This window comes from Eleutherodactylus coqui, chromosome 8 (assembly GCF_035609145.1).
Source record: "Eleutherodactylus coqui strain aEleCoq1 chromosome 8, aEleCoq1.hap1, whole genome shotgun sequence".
Taxonomy (NCBI): Eukaryota; Metazoa; Chordata; class Amphibia; order Anura; family Eleutherodactylidae; genus Eleutherodactylus; species Eleutherodactylus coqui.
The window spans coordinates 65,392,947-65,414,341 of NC_089844.1; the positions used below are offsets into that span (position 1 = coordinate 65,392,947).

The following is a 21,395-nucleotide window of genomic DNA, read 5'->3' on the forward strand; positions in this document are numbered from 1 at the left end:
CAGCAACCCCAAAATGATAAGAAGAGGGGGATACGAGACACCCATTCTCAGGATTCATGAGACCCCCACCGATCAGACTTTTATGACTTATCCTATGAATAGGTAGCAACAGACATTTTTTGTATAACTCCTTTAAGTCTAGTCAAAGGCGTAACTTGAAACGCCTGGGCCTCCAATGCAAAACCTGTAACAGGGGCCCCAACTATAATGCTTTATTCATAGTACCGGGCTCCCTATATGGAGAAGAGAGGCCTTATGGGCCCCCTCAGGCTCCTGGGCCTGGGTGCAACTGCATCCTCTATAGTTAAGCCAGTGAGTCTAGGGTAAAATTAGTATAGTGCAATCTAACTCTATGGTATCACACAAGTCCCTAGCATAGACTGATGTGGTCCAAGTAATGTGGGCTATTATTTTGAGGTATGGAGCCTCCATTTAGAACAGAATAAGATTGGACCCATCTCAATGATTATCTTTGACCACTGACAGTATCTTGTGTAGGAGTTGCTGTCAGATAAACATATAAATTGCATCTATAATAGCCAGTTCGAATAACAGAAGTAGTACACAGTAAGGATTAGCCAATCTTGACACCAAGATAGGTGGAGAGTTTTTAAAGGATGAATATATGACAAACAAAGGGAATATGTCTTCAGAAAATGACATACTGTTTAAATTGAGTTTTTATGCTAAACATATTTTTAAGACGTTCTGCAGATTTGTTTTCAATTTGACTATATAAATAGAAAAAAATACATAATACTGAAATCTTCCAGGTTTCACTCTAACCGATAAATCTGATAAAAATCTGACACTTCGTGTTCTGTAGACTTCGCTACTCATCAGTCATCTCATTGGTAGTATTTTATATATAATATATATATATAACATATACATACATATACCGATATATATATATATATATCTATCACAGGATCCATCATTCACTATAAGTGTTGGTCACAGCTCCCCTCCCTGCAGAATGACCTCTAGATTTATCATGCTCACAACACTCTGTCATTGAATTCTAGTCCAGAGGATATGTGGCTGTTAGCATTCCCCATAGTTGACAGTCCCCATAATCATGTACAGAAAATAGAATAAAACAGTCTACAGTCAAAAAATAAAAACAGTTTACAGAAAGAGATGTGTATCAGTATATTGATTCTATTCATAAGACTATAGGCGATACATCCATTTAGCTATGGGAACTGCAGGACTTTACATGGGTCAGTCATTTCCCGTTCTTACCATTGGATTCACCCCATAAAGTTGCCTGCTATAACTTTACAACAATAGTTTAGATTGTGTCATGATATTATGCTTTTGGTCTTTGTACAGATATTATGGCATTTCGTGTTGTGTGTAACAGACACAAGCTGCTGGGAGGAATATCTTTATGACATTTAGAAGCCCCATGCAGAGCTGTGCGACAGCTGCACAGGACTTGATATTATCCCTCACCACCATACGAAGCAAGCGCCAGGAACAAGCTATGACTCCATACCCATATGTTTCTCTCAGTTCAGAAGCAATCGGAAGGTACTACCAGTCCTAGGGTGTCCCATGGGGATCATCATTTCATTCTCTCTACTTTAATCCCATCATAATGTTCTTTAGAAATGACTGTTTTATCCATAGAGGTTGACCGGGAAGTTGTGTAATGCTGTGAAGTTCTTTTGAAGACAATACTTATTTTTTTAATGTAAATTTACCTTAACCCCTTAAGGACCAGGCACTTTTTAGAGATTTGTTTCACTGCCCTATTTTTGTTCTTCAGCTACCAAAATTGTTTTTGCTACGTTTTTTGTCCTCGTGACATATACAGCTATTTTGATATCTTTTTTCACTGATTTTTTTTCGTGTTTTATTGGGGGTAAAAAGCTAAAAAAATGTTTTTTTCCCCCCTACATTTATAGTTGTTTATTTTTAAAATTAGTATATTTCTGCTAAAATAAATTGCAGGAATGGGTTCCTCATTTTGTTTCGGATGTTTTGATATGTAATTTGTATAGTTTTGGATCACAGGGACCTTTGGGGAACAGTCACATAGTTTGTTTTTTTTTAATTTCACACGTCTCCAGTTTAGCTATGGCATCCATAGGAGCCCCAGATACAGGGGAAAACATCTCCTGTAGTGATAATAGTCACTTACAGAGCTGATCAGGGTCTGCTAGGACCCTGCAGCTTTGCTGTAACAGAGGGCCCCCAGCAGTCACGTGATCACGGAGTCTCATAGTGGCAATAATACTTTTTAGTACAGAGCCCTCATTGAGCGCTATGTAGCTTGGGAAGGAGAAGGCAGAAGATGTTAGAAGCCTCTTCACCTTCTCCTCTGGTTACCTGGCTGTGTCTGACAGCTGCAAACCCAACGTGCTCCTGCTTCATTGCAGGAGCAGAGGCTTTAATCCCGTGCTTTAATTCTGCTATTGGCCGGGATTATAGCCCAGGACCAAGCGCTATATATTTACCAAGTTTGGTCTTTAAGGGGTTAAAGGGAATGTGTCACCTATATTTTTTTTACTAATTTAAACTAGATACTGATAATTTTTTTTCTGATGTCTTTGCTTTCTGATTGTAGAATTTTTTTTTTACTTTACTTTCTGTACAGGATTATGGGGCGGTCATTTTGCCTCACCCACTGATAGCATTTAGAGAGATGCTTTACAGCAACCACATGGACCTTATAAAACTATATGCTGGGGATGATTCATTTACTTCTATGGCAAAGTGTTGTGGGCATGGTCTGTGATATGTGAAGAGATCATTCAACAGGGAGGGGGAGGAGGAGGGCTATGACCATTACCTGTTGTGAAGGCTGGATCCTGTGTTATCTGTACATAGGTCTCACCTTGCATGAGATAATAAGGAGATGACTTCTGAGAGGTTTTGAGAACAGGAAGTGTTAGACTGTTAGGCTTTGCTGGCAGAGTAAACCTGCAAGATTTCAGGCTTATTCTTAAATATAGTTAATGACAGAATTTTTTTTTTCAAATGTCACGCCATGTTGCCACGGCTGCCATCTTTGCGGACGAGCTCCTGTTGCTGCTGCCAGGGTTGGCCACCAATTCCACTCCTCCCTCCCATGGTCCTTCCCAGTTCTCAGTCCCATGATATATTAGCAAAATGGAAAACAAAACGCTAGTGTGAAAGGACGCTAACTGATGGGTGGAGTCTTAGGGTGGTTTCACGCGCAACATTTTGGGGAAAAATGTATGTTTGATGCAGTTCTTTGAGCGAAGGCCAGACGTAGATTGAGCAAGGAGAGCAAGTCATTACTTTATATATCCCATTGCTTTTGAATTCACTTCTTTGGCTCAAAAAAACTGTCTGGTTTCCATTTTTTTCTTTATTGAAGTGAAGTACATATCCCTCGTCTGAGAAACATTTTTTTGCATTTTAGATCTATATAATGAATTTAGATTTTAGCTTCAATGATTGAATTTAAATAGAAACTCCATAAAAGCCATAATAAATAAAAACTCTAATTTTCTTACCACATTTTTTAATATATTTTCCTCTCCATCTTTCTTCTGCAGAATTGGCTGTAGGGGCTTGAATTCATCTGCATTTCTTTTGTATACAATGTGTTTTCCAAGATAATAGCGAGACTCCATATGTATTGGCGTTAAAATATCTCTTATGTCTTTCTATAAAAAGAAAAAAATCACCTAGTTAAAAAAAGAAAAGCCCAAAACATAATAATTATTATTGCTATATTGTTTAGCAAAGCTAATCATGAGTTCTTCAGATCCAATCTTTTTATGACATTAATAATGTTTGCTTGGTATTGTTGATGATCTTAACAAAACATAGGTAAAAAAAATTACAAAAACTTTAAAGAATTCCAAAACAGTGATTAAATATAATTGGTTATAATTAAAGATTTTATGTGGCCTGTGAAGCTTCGACGCAGATAAGCCTCTTCTAGATCGGAGGGTCCTGAGCTGTGCTAGGAAGACCTTCTGGTGCACTGTTGACTCGTATGTGGCCTGCGCTGGATACTGGGATTGTGGCTGCCATCTTTGTCCTACACTGTGATGTCAGGTGCATGTGGACTGAGCGCTGTGGCTGTTACTGCAGTCCCTGGAGTCTTTGGTGTGCACTCCTCTGTCTGGTTCCCCCACTGAGCCTATCCTGCAGTACAGCTCTTTTTCTTGACCATGAGGTGGCTTGAACATTCCAACTGGTCCTAGTAGCTAGATCCTGTAGAGGAGAGTCTGTTCCAGCCTGCCCGTCCATATCCTGTGAGCCTACTGCACTGATCATAGAGGACATTGTGTTATACCGCTGCTTAACTCAGTGAGTAAGGACTCTGCCCTAAGGAATTTTTGGAAACCTTCCACCAGGTTCTGCTGACTCCCATATGTTTCTTTTTCTCTGACTCCCTGGTAGTTTAGAATCAAGTGTCTGTGTTGGAGAACTTGTGCCCCAATTTTTCTGGACTAGAACCTTGCTCTTGTGCCTCTACTCTCCCCTCCTCCTCTTTTTTTAATAAATTCTTCAAAATACAGCCTTACAATTACAAACAGCTATTTAAGGCAACTATAATGCTAATATGGCCCTCGGTGAAAATGAGTTTGACATCCCTGTTCTAGGGTATTATGGAGCAGAGGGGACTACACTGTTGTGTGTATGAGGTGTTATTGTGACAAGGGCTCATTATTAGTCATATTATTCGAAAAATTGTAACAACCCAACCCACTTAACTTATTCCAGAGCTGCAAGAAATGATTTGCAGTCAATGTCTACCCATATTTTATGGTGAAAATTAATTGGCTATTAATTATTCTTCTTTCAGATTTAATGAAATGTGAATATATTCCAAGGAATAAAAAAATGTTATAAAAGTCATCCACTTCTAATTTACTTTGCTTGATTTTCAGTGACAAAGCCGAGGAGTTGAACATAATATATACTACATGAATATTTACAGTTTTATAAAAGCAAGGAATAATTATATGATAATTAATTATATTGAATTAGAAAACATCACAGTGCTTTAAATTAAATAACCTGCATTTATACCATTTTCCACAGGAATGGAATATCTGGTACTAAAATGAGACATTTATTTAAACTATTTTAATAAAAATTGCTGGACTCTGGAACGAATAAATGTCCAGATTATAATTTAAAGGTTTATACAAGTTTTCAGGCCCGATATACTATAAAGAAAGCTTTTTGTATGATATATAAGTTTCCCCTTAAAAATCAAAAATATGATCTGCAATAGTAAGCCGTTGCACAGTCTTTTGCCCTACAGTTCTAATGGAGGTCTCCATCCAGCCTTAAAATGTATATAAAAGTAGAACCCCTGGGACTGGAAGGTTATTCTAAATACTAATATTTTTGTCATCCAGACAGTTGGTATTCTTAATGCAGGATGTATAGGTGTGGACCCCTCTTCTGACAAACTCAGCTACTGGGAGAAGGGGGGTTGTCTTGCTCAACTGCTTCCATAATTCCCATAGACTTGAAATGAGGAAGCCAAACACGTTTGCAGCCAGCTTCCCATTCAATGTCCACGTCATCTGGTAGAGGTTATGGAAAATGTGTGGCCACCTTTCCATTCAGTCTACAACTGGATACATTTGCTATTTTACATGACAATAGAGAGATTAAGGGAACACTCTTAGGCCAAATCAAGGGGCGACTACTCCCTACTAATCCTCCTTGATCTCTCTGCTGCATTTAACACTGTTGACCATGACCTCCTTCTCACTATGCTCTGCTCTATTGGTCTAAAGGACACTGCTCTCTTGGTTCTCCTCCTGCCTCTCTGACCGCTGCTTTAATGTCTCCTTCACTGGATCTATCTCCTCTCCACTCCCCCTGGCTGTTGAGGTCCCCCAGGGCTCGTCCCTTCTCTTGTCTATCTACACAGCCCCAATTGGACAAACCATCCACAGATTGGGGCTCCAATACCACCTCTATGCTGATGACACCCAGCGATACTCCTCTTCCCGTGACATCTCTGCACCTTTCCTCCAAAACATCACCGACTGTCTGTCTGCTGTCTCTAACACCATGTCCTCCCTTTTTCTCAAACTTAACCACTCAAAAACTGACCTCCTTGTCTTTCCGCCCTCATACAATATATTCTCCCACCAATGGTCTGTCACCCCTAGATATATCAGGCATGCTTTCCCTGTGGAGGGTGCTTGAGTCTCAAGGTTCTTTTAGTCTGGCTGCTCCAAGTGTGCTTTCAAGTTTGGTCTGACTTCCTGGTTTTCCTTACATTTGACTTTTACCAGACATTACTCCTGTCTCCGTTCCTGATCTCAACTCCTTAATCTGTGCTTCTGTCCACTGCCTGCCATGACCTCTAGCATAAATTTTGCGTTGAACCTGTTCTCTGTGACCCAGCCTCTGTTTTGTCCGCAGTTCTGAAGTGTGCCACCTGCCCTGACCTGAACTGTCTAACTACGCTTCTGTATAACCATTAAGTACCACGCTTTAAGTAGTATCAGCTGCCACAGTACTGGGACCACTTCTTGAGTAACGGCCTAGGGACCCGGCAGCAAAGCTCATATTCCAACTGGTGGGGTTAAAGGGTGAAGAGCGGAGCACCTCAGATGTAGCCTCAGGATTTGTCCCGAAGCCAAACCAGTCTACGGCGCAGTGAATCCAGGTCTGACAAATACTAGTGTTTCTTTTATTTAACACAAATGTTCTCTATATAGAAATAGATTAAGTATAGTGTGAAATAACATTATAATCTAATATTAACTGCATCTCACCCTCATGAATGCTTGGTGTGTTCTGCAGCTTTCAGATTTCGGTTGAAGATCAATTTTCCCAGAATAAACCTCCGTAGTTCCATTGGATGTAAAATAGAATCTGACTGGAGTTCCTTTCTTTCTTTTAACATCAGAGCTAATATTATAGTGCAGGACTGAAAATCAAAGAAATGGATATTTATTCCAGGTTCTCGCAGAATCCTGATATAATGTAGGAAATAAATTACAAAAGTAAGAAGAGGTGGTGGCCTTTTTAGCTACGTAAAATATCTACTGAAGGTAGTCCACGTATACCGAATAATTTTTGCTCTTGTCGACTTCACGTTTAATGACACCTTAGTCCTAGACTTAAAATTGTGTGTTGGCTACATTTCTGTTTTTATCTGGGCAATCGTTTCTATACATACATTATGACTAGAGATGAGCGAGCATACTCGCTAAGGGCAATTACTCGAGCGAGCATTGCCCTTAGCGAGTATCTGCCCGCTCGGAAGAAAAGATTCGGCTGCCGGCGGCGGGCACTGAGTGGCGGGGGAGAGCGGGGTGGAATGGAGGGGAGATCTCTCTCTCCCTCTCTCCCCCCCACACCCCCCTGCTCACTGCTGCAATTCACCTCTCACTGGCAGCTGAACCTTTTCTTCCGAGCGGGCAGTTACTCGCTAAGGACAATGCTCGATCGAGTAATTGTCCTTAGCGAGTATGCTCACTCATCTCTAATTATGACCTTTACTGCGTCTTTGCAAAATGGCATTGTAGATGGAAAGATTGCTAATATTTTTGAACAGAACTTGGAGCGTACTTACTTCTTGTTCTGCTCTACTTTGTGCAGAGTAGACGAATCTCACATAAAAGCTGCTACAGTAACTATTAATAAGGGGGAATTGACTATTAAGGAGGAGTGTCCTAAACATATAGTCATGTACAGTTTACAAAATGCTTAGGAGCAGAAGTGTAACTTGAAGTTTCTGGGTCCCAATGCGAAATCTGTAACACGGCCCCCAACTATAATGCTTTATTCATAGTACTGGGCTCCCCATATAGAGATGAGAGGCCTTCTTGGCCCCCTAAGGCTCCTGGGCCTGGGTGCAACCGCATCCTTTGCATCCCCTATAGTTACGCCCCTGCTTAGGAGACCAAGTCTAAAAATAAGAACCTACACTAGCTAAACAGTAAAGTACAAGAGGTCATCTGGCATTCAATAGGCAATACTTCATACCATGTTATTCAGATCTCTCCACAAAGACATGGTATCTTACCAATATGACCAGGCACACCCTGTCCTTGATACTTAAAGCAGATCGTTACATTCATACACACTGCTGGATTCCCATTTTCCAAACATTCAAACTTCGTCCGATTCACAGAACTTGGCAGCTTTAAGGAAGCATCAATAGTTACAACTGGTCTTGTTCTAAGGATAAGAAATGGAAATATGAATCTGTGGTCAGATTAATTTAATTTATAAGTGTTTTTACACTGTATAAACTACATATAACACTGTATAAACTACATTTTACAGGTTTACATGTTACCTTGAAAAGTAGCTTTCGTTACTTGCAAAATTATTTACATTGTTCTAATAAATCACTACGTTAAGGTCAGTTTCACACGAGTATATTACAAGCAAATGCATGCTCCAATGTAGCGTTGAGTGAACTGAAACAGTCGACCTTGTTTCAAGTTGAACTTTGTAAAAAATTTGATTCAGCAAGAACCCGAACCTTAGGCGATTTATCTGAGCTGAACCTGCTAAAAAAAAGCAGCAAAAGAAGGAGGAAAAAGAAAAGGAAAAACAAAGAAGAATGAAAAAAGGAAAAATTTTGCTGAATTTCGGGAATCCGGCCAAACCAAACTTTTCAAAAGTCTGCTCATCACTATTCCTGTAATATGGATGTGTGTTCCACCAGACCACAGGATTTTCTGACCTGAAGTGTCACCATCATAAATTACTATGATGGGGACAGTTTGGGTCAGTAAATCCAATGGTCAGACTGAGACCAACGTCCATATTATGGGCGCATTAATGCACTTGTAATATTGTATATCCTCATGTGAAACTGGCTTTATAGTGATCTAGGTTCTGTTCAGTGGAACCATGGGGTTCCGGTAGTTAAAGGGGTTGTCCAAGATTAGAAAAAAAGTTTGCTATTCATCCCAAATTGCACTACTCCTGTCCAAAGGCCTTGCTTTTTACTGCAGCACCCTCAAGTGAATGCAGTTGAACTGCAATACCAGACACAACCTATTCACAAGGGTGGCACTGAGTCTGAAAAACTGAAAGTTTTCTAAGCTTGAAAACCTCGTTAATTCTGTGATGATGTGGACCTTAAAATGTGGCCATATTACTGCTGTCCGAAAGGAACTTTGGATAAAATAATTTAGCCTCACCTTAACAGAACCGCAGAGTCAGAAAGAAATGCGCCAACCGCAACATCTACAAAGGGAATACATAGGATTAGACAAGAGAATTCACTGTGTAGCTTCACTTATACACAATTGTAGCCATAAACAGTTAATGGCCACTTCACAACTAATGAGCAGAACAATAATATACAGGAGAGATTACTCAAATCTAAAGGTTTTTGTCTGTTACTAAAATATTGATCATCTATCCACATGATAGTTCATCAATATCAAAATCAGTGGAGGGCCTCCTCCCAGCACCCATACTAATCAACTCTGTGGCCTCTGTACTGTATACCAGTCACAGTGTCATAGACTTTGTAGAAGCTGTGCCGGGTATTGCATTTCAATCCCATGCATGTGAATGGGACTTAGCTATACATAGACTATGTGGCGAATGAATGTGACGTCACAGGCCAGAGAAGAGGCTGTAGCACCACTTGTTAGGGCACTATGGTTCCCTTAAAACAGCTAATCAGCAGCGGTGCCATTAATCATACCCCTACCAGTCCAATCCTGCAAGTCTAAGGATTAAATCAGTGGTCACATTGGTTTATACAGGCAACAGCCATACATGAAGGCCACAGTCATGGGCCACCCTTATGTTGAATAGTGTCCTGTGTGGTACTCTCTATTAGCATCCTTCCGCTACATGGTGCATTGTTGTACAGTGTACAAATAACCATACCAACAATGCCTTAAATATCCATATTATAAAACATGGTGCGCAAGTTGCAGCGCCATACATTGGCCAAACAACATTTTCATACTATTGGCAAAACAACAATAATAATATACTGTACTACTATATGTATCGGAGAACGTTATGGTGATGTATGGTGGTTCTGTGCTATTGTGTGCTATTCAATAAAGTGTCCAAATAACAGCTCTGCCCGACTTTAAGGCTGTTCCTGCCCATAGACATCATATAGTCTTCACTATATTTATACACAGACGTTATTGTCTAAGTCTTTTATATGTAAATATGCAATTACTAAATGGCATATTACTTGACGAGTTATTAACCGGGAAGGATACAAGACGGATCTGAGATCTCCTGATGGAATGTGTAAGAACATTCTTCTACATTGCATGAATGTCTATCACAACGTCAGAGTGAAGGATGAGGTTTGTTCTGTACACAGAATTCTATTTGTCTGTTAAGGGATTTATGATCAAAAAGCAAATCCAGCTAAAAAATCTTCTGACATGTTCCTTGATTGATGGGTTGCGGCCGTCTTTAGAGGTCTAGACTCCTAGAATAGCATGGATCTGTCAATGTCTACGACATGTCCGATGTTGATGCTTGCTTATCTTTTTTTAGAGTGATACAATAAGTCCTCTATTAGGCTACTTGCACACGGGCAACTAAAAAGTTGCACTCGAGATTCTTGGGCGCAACTCGCATCGGTCAGGACATCCTGTCCATGAGTTGTCTAAAGTGAGGGAGCTGGCACATTGACATGTGCTATTCTCATCCGAAAATCGGACAAGAATAAGACATGCTGCCAATTTTTTTACTTGGACTATGTGTTTGACTTAAGAAAAGCCCTTGAGCGTACACCATGCAAATGAATGGGTGCTATTTCTGTCTGAAATGTTTTCCTGCATGGCACTGCAATGTGATGTTCTCTGGGAAACAAATTGCAGCATGTTCTATATGGCTGTGAGATCTCGCATTGCAGCCCCATTGATTGCAATGGGGTGGGCAGCAGCAGCGCCGGCGCCCATTGAAAGCAATTGAAGAACTCTGTGATCCTCTGCTGCGGCCATGACAGCTGCAGCGGGGGATTCCCTTCACCCCTGCAGTGATGCAATGCTGTTTTCACATGAAAATGTCTCACATCCTTGGGGATTTCACATGGTGGGGAGCGCGATATGGGGGCGGGATTCACAGCCCCACATCGCGCTCGCCAGTGTGATGTTAGCGTAAAATTGAAGTGATATGGTGTTCCCTAACCAAATTTAAAAATGTGGAAATTGCAAGAATGTACTTTAAAAAACCTATATGTCGCTGTCAGGTAGGGGTGCAGACTTTAGCCAAGTTCTCACCTTGGTTCAATGATATGATATCCTCTGCCCAAGTGACACACAATGATATACTTGGGAGGGCAAAACCCATTGCTGGGTATAGATATGGAAAGCAGCTATGAGGCCCAGGGGTGTAGTTTACAGGAGCTACCTGGGCAGCAAATTTAATTTGTTCTAGGTCTAGCTACAACTTTGGTGGGCCCAGGACCTAAACTTCCAGAAATTATGTATTTAATAGAGATGAGCGAACGTACTCGTAACGAGTACTTACGCACCCGAGTACCGCCATTTTCGAGTACTTCAGTACTCGGGCGTAAAGATTCGGGGGGCGCCGGGGGGTGGGGAGAGGCGCGGCGGTGCGGGGGGGGAACAGGGGGGAGCCCTCTCTCTCTCCCTCTCCCCCCCACTCCCCACTGCTACCCCCCGTGCCGCCACGGCGCCCCCCGAATCTTTACGCGCGAGTACTGCGGTACTCGAAAATGGCGGTACTCGGGTGCGTAAGTACTCGTAACGAGTACGTTCGCTCATCTCTAGTATTTAACTACTGGTTTAGTTTGCTAAGTTTGGATTATTTACCTTGATATCCATTTCCATCTGCATCTAATCCCGTGGATACGGATTGTCCAAATGCACTTAATGAGTAACCAAGTTTCTGTCCCTGTATTCTCTGGAAAAAAAAAATCATAGTATATAGACTGCAATCATTGTAGATGATGGAAGCAGTTAATGGATATAAGTGTTTAGAAGTACAAAGTATGATTAGTAGAGTGCACTATACTGTGTAAGCGATACAATCATTCTTGCATCGCAATAAGACTCTAGGGGCTGCAGAAGCTGGAGGTCACTCTGTAGTGTATAGTGCGGCAAAAAGGCTTCTCTGCTACATAGAGGAAAGTGGCCATGTGACTTTTAGAGCCCCTGTTGCAGATTTTGCATCATGCTGCAGCATCTTCAACCTATGCCTTTGAATGCGTCATCATTTTGACTCTTGAACTCTTGATGGCATTACTTTTCAATTCCCATCTCAGACTTTCATGGCATATCCAAAAGAAAGTCTGATAGATACGCAGTTCACTTCTGGGTCTCTAGTTAGAGTCTCCACCATCCCTGGCCTGGAGGTGATCCAGGTTTATGGAAACATCTGAGTGGGCTTCAGTACTAGTTCTCCTTAATTCACATAGAAGTTGATAAGAGTTATGCAAACAGCATAGCACAGTGAGTTATGCTGTTTCTGCAGCTCCTGAGCTAGGGAAACAGTGCAGCTCACTGTACTATGCTGTTTGTGTAACTCCCATTGACTTTCATGGGAGACAGTGTAGACCTGCTCAGCTGTTTCCGGAAGTCCTGACCACTTCCAGCCACCACATGCAGCCAGGTCAGCCACCATAATAGAGATAGGAGGGATCCCACAGATGGAGTCTGCATCTATCAGACTTTCATATCCTTTGGGAAATACACCTTTAACCTTTAATTGGAATAATTTCTATAGGATTTGTTAAAAGGAGTTTTTTAGGCTTTTCTTATTGACGAATTATGCTCAGAATATTAGGAAGACTATTAGGTCCAGAGCTTAAATCCTGCTATTATATCAAAGTCTCGGATCACAATTGGCTTACAGATGATACCAGGCTCACCTTGTAAGGTGGAATAGTTATAGAGAAGTATGGACCATTGCACTTTCTGGTTGTGTGTGTGTGTAAAGGGAAATGTGGAAGGGGGAAGCTGGAAGCCACATCAAGAAGACATATTTCCTAATGTAAATGATAAAAAGTGCATGTACCTGTGTAAATGAAGGTGTAATACCCTTTTCTCGCCCATTATAAATATATATGGCTCCATTCATATTTTCTTCATGTGGTGCTCCAATAGCCACATCTGAAACAAAAAATAAAAATAAACTAAATGATCTAAAGACATAAATATGTGTTTATACCACATGCTTTCTAATGACAATCTAGGATGATGTGCTATATGGCAACACATAGTAAAGTACATTCAATCAAGTCACTTGACAGAACCGAATACACACGAAGAGACAAGTGCAGGTAAGAAATATTAGAAATACTTTGTTCAAACACAAGAGGGCAGTGTTGCACATCACCTATCTAACTATCACAACTTCTCAGAAATTGAAAAATCTTTATTTTTTTGTAAGTTTTTACATTGTAATAACGCATTTATCTATATCTGTAAAACAACACACTTCTGCACCAGTCTGTATTATTTTAAAAGGATCTAAACCAGTAAGCTGGGGCTCTGTACACACTGGCATCTTTGTTCCATTTTCTTCACTCATCCACTTGGTCATCAGTTTTTGTCCCATAGAAATGAATGTGATCTGCTGAGAAATCATTCTGCCTTTAAATACAACTAGGTGTGAATACTGATTGAAGAACGGATGTAAACTGCTTTTCCCATTCACTGCTTAGGGCTCGTTCACATTCCTAATAGCCCCAGTCAACTAATTCTCTCTTCCATTTGAGGAGCAGAGAAACAGAAATAAAAATGATATTAAATGTTTCCATTTTATTTCCCATTGATTTTAAGATTTTTATTTTTTTTAAATGGAAGTATTTCCGATTAATTCCCTTCGCAGTCAATTGTGCTATTAGTTTTGTTTGAAAAACGGAAATGAAACCGAATGGAATTAAATGGAAATCATTTTTTTAAACCCTTGAAATCAATGGGAAATTAAATGGTAATGTTAAATTCCATTTTTTTCCTGTTTCTCTACTCCTCAAACAGAAATAGTTAACTGAGACCAACGGGAATGTGAACAAGACCTAAATTTATACGTGTAAAAATGCATTTTTTTTTACATTCACATATAAAATAAATACCCCAAACCATCTGCACTTGCTGCAATTTCATATTTTTAAAGATATGTAGCTTTAGATATGTAACGGAAGACTAAACATAACAAATACACACCAAATATTATAATATTTAGTCTCATATTACAAACAAAACAGATAAATATATAAATAAATCTCTGTGCCCTAGGACAGTGGTCCCCAACCTTTTTGGCACCAGGAACCGGCTTCAAGCAAGACCATTTTTACAAGGCCCGGCAGGGTTGGGCGGGACATGGGCGGGGCTTTGGTTATATAGGGCGGGGTTATGAAGGGGGTTGGAGTTTAGTGCATTCTTATTTAATTATGACATTTAGAATGTCATGGCAGTACACACATAGGGCAGTATATAATCTATCCACCCCCTCCCCAGCACACACATAGGGCAGCATATAATTTATCTCCCCCCCAGTAATAGACAGTCCCCATCCCTCAGTAATTAGCAGCCTCTCCCCCAGTAATAAGCAGGTCCCCCCCCAGTAATAAGCAGCCCCCCCCCAGTAATAGGCAGCGCCCCCCCAAGTAATAGGCAGCCCCCCCGTAATAGGCAGCCCCTTCCCCTTGTAATAAGTAGCCCCCCCAGTAATAAACAGCCCCCCTAGTAATAAGCAGGTCCCCCCCAGTAATAAGCAGCCCCCTCCCCCGTAATAAGCAGACCCCCCCCTGTAATAGGCAGCCCCTTCCCTGTAATAAGTAGCCCCCCCAGTGATAACCAGCCCCCCCAGTAATAAGCAGCCCCTTCCCCTGTAATAAGTACCCACCCCAGTAATATGCAACCCCCCTAGTAATAAGCAGCCCCCCCCAGTAGTAAGCAGCCCCCCCAGTAATAAGCAGGTTCCCCCCCCCAGTAATAAGCAGCCCCCCACCCCAGTAATAGGCACCTCCTTCCCCTGTAATAACTAGCCCCTTCCCCTGTAATAACTAGCCCCCCCCTCCCCAGTAATAGGCAGCCCCTACCCCTGTAATAACTAGCCCCCCCCTCCCCAGTAATAGGCAGCCCCTTCCCCTGTAATAACTACCCCCCCCCCAGTAATAGGCAGCCCCCCCAACCCATATACTTACCTCCTCCCTGCTGTCGCTCTCTCTCTGCTTGCCCTGACGTCAGTGTGCAGCCCAGAACGCTTTCTCCCCGAGTCCTCTTCTGCGGAACTAATGAGCAGGGGACTCGGGAAGGGGAATCTGGCTGCACAGACGTCAGTGTGCGCCAGGAACAGCGCGATTACCAGCGGGGAGCTGCGGCGCCCCCGCTGGTAATCGCTTCAGTGGTCAGCGGCGTCGGCATGCCGCGGGCCACATAGCACAAGGCAGTGGGCTGGATTCGGGCCGCGGACCTTGTGTTTAGAGCAAAAGTTCCCGGCAGTGCCGCGAACCGGCGCTAACCACCCAACGGCCCGGCCCTGGTTCGCGGCCCGGTGGTTGGGGACCCCTGCCCTAGGAGATCAGCCCAGACCCCTCTCCTCCTCCTCCTCCTCGCTGTCCTGTGCCTGACTGTAGGACAACTGGCTGCAGCAGGAGCCTCCCCCCTCTGTGCAGCAGTACAGAACGCTTGCTAAACCCTACTGCTTGGCTGAGCTCCATCCTCTCAATCAATCTAATCCCCAGACGAAGGTGGAACAGATCAGCAGGAGATTAATCCCTATGTTTAAAGGGGATTTCCAGAACTACATTATTGCTCCGGTGCTGTTCAGCTGATTGAAGAAGCTATGGCGGACAAGTGAGTGTTGCAGCCCCTTCTCCGGTATATGATGTCCTGTTCACTAGTCACATGGTCTCAGACCCGCTGCAATACCCGGCACAGCCGCTCTACAATATAAAGAGCTGTGTCTGGCATGGACAGAAGTGACAGCATTACCCTGAACAACACTGTCACTTCAATCAGCTGATCGGCAGGGATTCCAAGTGACCGCCCCACCAACCAACTACTGATGACCAAACCTGAGGATAATTCATCAATAGTGTAGTCCCAGAAAAGCCCTTTAAGGAACATGCAGAAAATCTATTTCAAAGCCGGCTTCACATGGGTGTATTTGCACAAGCAACATTTGATTTCAATGTTTTTTTCACATGTGCGTACTTTCCTGCACATTTCAGCGGATTTCCTGTAGATTTGCAGACCAAAAGTCACCATAGAAATCAATGGGGATGCGCAAATGCACACACAATATGCTAGGGGATGCACGAAACAATGCGGAATTGTGCAGAAAAAATAACACATCTTGAACTCGTTACAGTATTTAGCCATTTCAATGGCTGGGAGCATTAGAGCAAGGAAAAATGTAACTGGATCCTGTTTTCCGGCACTTTATATGTAGGCTATGCTACTGGATACTTTCAAAAACCGTATTTGGTCATTTAAATGTAAGCTGTACGCCAAAAGGACCTTCCATGAGAATATATTTTACTATTTTTACATGGCGGTATATGTGTGAACCCAGCCCATCATTTTACTGGCTGGAAGGAAACCACAGACTGGCTTTATCTATTTCACGCTTGCACTTACTACCGGCGTTCTTACTAAGCACACAGTTTTGCCTCCAACCTATATATCTCTAGAGCAGCTAATTAACCCTTTCCAATCCAATTTGTATCCTGGTTTTCCTAGGGGGCTTACTCTTTTTCTGCCATTATACAACAGCGCTATATGCTGGCTAAAGCCAGTACTGCATGAGGTGACACGTTGGATAGGCTCCGACAACAGAGAGGCTGGCAATATACAGTAAGAGAACCCCGACGGACATCTTCCAACATCGGAGCTGTACAGCCTTAAATCATAATGTCTTCAGGAGGTCAGACAGTGGATTGGAAAGGGTTAACATGCAAATAAAAATCATGGGCGAAATTTATTAAGACCAGCATTTCAAACACTGGTCTAAATATATTAACATGTGCGCACTACTTCATATATTAGGACTCATTCACACAAGCGCATGTGTTGTCACACTGGCCGTACATGGCCGAAAATCGCATCAATGAAGAATAGCTGCAATCTAGCCCATGAGATTAATTAGCGCTTTCTCGTCCATTCACACGGGCAAAATGCTGTAGCACGGAAATCTCTCGGTCTGCAGAATTACAGAATAGAGCCAGACAGCTTTTCCAAGTGCCGGACGCAGGTAAACTCCCTCTCCCTCCCTTTTTTCCAGCTCCCATAGGAGTCCATGGGAGCCTCCAGCATTTTGCGTCAAAAGATTGGTCTTGCAGCGCGAAAATTCTGCAACCGAAAACAGTCGTCGATTTAACGTTTTGACGGCCCGATTTTTTAACGCCCTCAAAAATTGCCCATGGGAATGGATACATTGGAATTTAATGGTTCACACGGTAGCGATTTTCGGATAGCTGCATATAAACGCTCGTGTGAATGAGGCCTCAGGCACATCCTAGCTAGACCATGTGCCTACACAAAAATGTACACTAGGTCCTGATGTTCTGCTTCCTTGGCCTTTTCAACCCATTGTTTAACGGAAACATTTTGCAACTCATTGGGAAATCACTGGAATTAATTATGCAAGTTATTTCTGTAGATTTCCAGCAGCTTCTCAGGTTCACTTCCTTCTTGATGAACTTCAGCAATAATTATTTCAAAGAAACAATAGTTGTATGGAGAAGTTGTGAGTGGGAAGGATCTGCACCGACATGCCACGGGCAGCACGCTGGGTGTGCGCATCAATAGGGGGAATTCATTGCAGGCCATCATTAACATGACGAGTCTATTATAGCACTATGGTATGACTCAATATTAGGGCATGCTAAGCTAACAGTGAGAAGTTGTCCAATTAAGATCCTTGTACTAGATGTAGTCAAAGTTCAGGCTAAATGCAACTCTGAGCAACAAATACCTGTTGAAGTCACTGAGCATAACTTCATTTTAGTGACTGCAATGTATCATATTTCTCAATATTTCTTGCTCCAGTAAAAAAAAGTTAAATAAAAAAACTCAATTATTCTTTATTAAAAACATTTAACGCGGGCAATTTTTTTTTCATATATAGGAATTGATACATTTATATTGGAACATTATAGCTAATTTCATAGGTATTGATCCAAAATGACGCTTCAGTTTGGTAGACCAAAATTCCCTTCCTTCCTCGCTTAGGCCTCTTTCCCACGAGCGTATATTGGCCCACCGTTTTCACGGTTGTAAGTTATACGCTGTGATCTGATGCATTGGGTTCCAATGCATTAGATCACATGGGCGTATTTCTGAGATGTAAAAACACCCGGGCAAGCCAATATAGTGCTTGGCGTTTTTACGTCGAGCCCAAAACATAGTCCTGGAACTATGTTTTGGGCCGAGAATACGTCGGCCACTGCATGGGCTCCTATGGGAGTCCATAACAGCGGCTGTAGGTGGGAGGGAGTTTAGCAGCGTGGCTGCTAAGCTCCCGCTCTCTGTTCTCCTCCCCCCCATGTAGGCTCACCTTTGTTCCTCCCCACTCGTTCTGTGCAATGGGCGGGGACGGGGCAGGGCTGAGCTAAGTGCCTACCCTCTCCCCACCCCTTGTCCATAGCCATCAATGGGAGGAGGCGGGGCGGACTGGCGCTTAGCTCGGCACCCGTCCCACTCCCTCCCATTGCACAGAATGAGCAGGGAGGAATGAGGGGAGCCTGCGATGAGGAGGGAGGGGAAATGGGCGATGGCCTGGTAAGCTCGGCATATTTGCACCAGCGTCACCGGGCCATATGAACGGGCGCATGTTTGATTTGTGTATATCGTATTGTGTATAGCGTATATCGGCCGGCTGTGAAAACGGATGGCCAATATGCGCTCCTGTGAAAGAAGCCTAAAAGTGAGACTTTTTACTTTCACTTCAAACCCATGATGCATCAGCAAAACACTAGCTGAGGCTATACCATTTTGCCTGCTGGGAGGACAGTTTAATTACAGGCCATAAGTATACAGTCAGGAGGATGAGCTGTGTTCTCCTCTATTATACCTGTGTGATCATCATCAGTAACTGCCCCTTGAGATAGTTTTTGAGTCAGATCCATGTAACAACATCACACAATCTGAGAATCTGACTATAAAATGAATCCATAGCCCCAAGTAGATCTGAGCTGGTCAGAACTGAGATCACATGACCCTCTGAGAAAAAGGACTCGAAAGTTTCAGACAGTAAGAAATAACTAACCACGGTAACAGTAGCTCACTGACATACTTGGGGGTGGAGGTAGCTGCCAAAAAAATTACTGCAGTAGCCCTTTAAGTCAATCATTGTTCAGCAGAATGCAAGAAATTGTCAGAGAGCAGCTAAGTCCAATCAACATATATAAAGAAAAAGAATTGAATTTCAGAAACCAAGCCGGTGCGGCTAGTGCCAAACAGAAAATGAGAACTCAAGTGAATTGAACATGATTAGTCTTAAGGCCAAGTATAACCACTCACAGAAAATAATTATATGACTATATTGTACTTTCCATCAAAGAATCAGAGTGTATGAATGAAAAGTGGAGAAAAGTCATTCTTATTAATAGTATTGTAGAAGCCGGGGGCGAATCACTGTTAGTAGATGCAATAAAAAGTAATATTAGAACATAAGGCACTATGATTAAAATCAAGGGTGAGAGAAGGGTGCAACCCCAAATGTGCCGCACATGACGTTCAGCAAGATAGTAATCGGATGTACAAGCATTTATAAAACTGCTCTCTGCCGACCCCCTTCCTCGTTAATCCAAAACATTCCTATTAATATACCTATTACAATATGCTGCACCTTAATGGAACTCTAGGAGTCCATCTGCTCTGGCTACCCTCAACCTGAGGCCTTGTTCACACAAGCGTGGTTTTAGCACAGTATAGGTGTGTGAAACAATTGTGCCTATACTGCACTAAAAATCACGTGAACGGGCAACTGCTCTTAAAAAAGCACAGCTGCTCCAGGCGGAGAGAGAGAAAAAGCCTTGCAGGGCTTCAGGATTTCCCCATAGCAGGGAGAAAGAGAGAGGGGTGATGATGGGGGATTAACCCATAGCCCTACTCTGACTCTCCCTGCTATGGGTGGATCCCCCATAGCCGCACTGCAGATGGTCTGCAGTTCAGATTTCTATTTTTTAAACCCCTCCTTTTCGCGCGTCATCACCTAGCGGTGACGTGGAATCCATGGTCTTTCCTCAATGTAAAAAGCGAAAGGGCCATGGATCGGACGGCTTCCATTGACTTCTTTGGAAGCAGTCCGTGTGGAATCCATGCAGAAATAGAGCATGCTATGATTTTTCCTACGTGAGTGGAAACCACAATTGGTTTCCGCTCGTGTGCAGGAAGAATCATTTTTCCATAGCATGCTATGGGCTGTATTCACTGTGGAACTCAGATGGTGGACGCCCGCTGCAGATTCTGCAATGCAAATCCGCTCGTGTTCAGGCGGCTTAAAGCCTTGCTTGATAACATACTATGCAATCTTTCTTGCTGGAGGCTTACTGCAACTCCTGACTGAATTCTACATTTGTAAAGACTCACCTACAATGTGCACTTGTATCACGGTTGCCATTTTAGGGTGCTTTCACACATGATGGAATATTCCGCAAGATACTGTGAATATTTTGCTGTCAAAATACACACCAAAATCTGCATGTCTAAATGTGGATTTTGATGCGGAATTGTCAGCAGAATTCAAATCTGTGCCAAACTTCACATCTTAGGCTTGCAGATTTTGATGGAGATTTTTCAGCTTTGCAGAATATTCTGCAGCGTCTTGTGGAATATTCCATTACGTGTGAAAACCCGACCTTTCGCACGGGCCAGAATTTCACTATACGATGCACTGCATTATGCAGCTGAAGCTGGTGCTGCGGAAATTGGCACCAAAATCCACATGTCCCCGTGCAGATTTTGATGCAGATTTTTCTGCATGTTGCAGTGTGTACTATGGCCTAATTCTGCCAGTGTGAAAGGTCCGTTAGGGTATGATCACATATCACATAGATTTTCTGTACCAAAATCTACATCATAACTTTGTTGCAGAGTTTGGTGTGGATTTCATTCATTGCAATCCAATCCATCACTCTTCCATGCCAGACTATGCTGTGGATTGAAAAATTTGCAGCCTGATTACAATGTTTTCCACTGTGAGTGAATGGGGCTTGTTATATCTCCGTTGACCCTCATTGTCCTGTACTTTTTTGTAGGATTTCAGTGTGCATTCTGCAATCATAATTCTGCAACAATTCCGCCATGTGTGAACTCATCCTTATGCGGTAGAAATGCCATGGAACCCCCTAGGTATTATTCCCTCTAAACTGCGCACTCTCAAATTGAGGGCACATTCACACGAACTGTATTCTCACACAAATTTAATGTGAAGCGATGCGTTAAAAACTCGCACAAATATGAAATTCAGAAAAGAAGGTCTCAGCCGGTTCTATCTTTGGGTGT

At 42.4% G+C, this 21,395-nt stretch overlaps 1 protein-coding gene across 1 annotated transcript in view; it reads right to left on the minus strand.

Moving 5' to 3' along the window:
- The window catches only part of ITGA4 (integrin subunit alpha 4), a 142,013-nt gene that overhangs the window by 39,862 nt on the left and 80,756 nt on the right, over positions 1–21,395 (minus strand). Inside the window, exons 11-16 of the mRNA XM_066575759.1 lie at positions 12,955–13,049; positions 11,751–11,841; positions 9,129–9,174; positions 7,997–8,151; positions 6,741–6,895; positions 3,495–3,647 (exon numbers count right to left, since the gene is read on the minus strand). Coding sequence (XP_066431856.1) covers positions 3,495–3,647; positions 6,741–6,895; positions 7,997–8,151; positions 9,129–9,174; positions 11,751–11,841; positions 12,955–13,049 — 695 coding nt within the window. The remainder of the gene's footprint in view (positions 1–3,494; positions 3,648–6,740; positions 6,896–7,996; positions 8,152–9,128; positions 9,175–11,750; positions 11,842–12,954; positions 13,050–21,395) is intronic.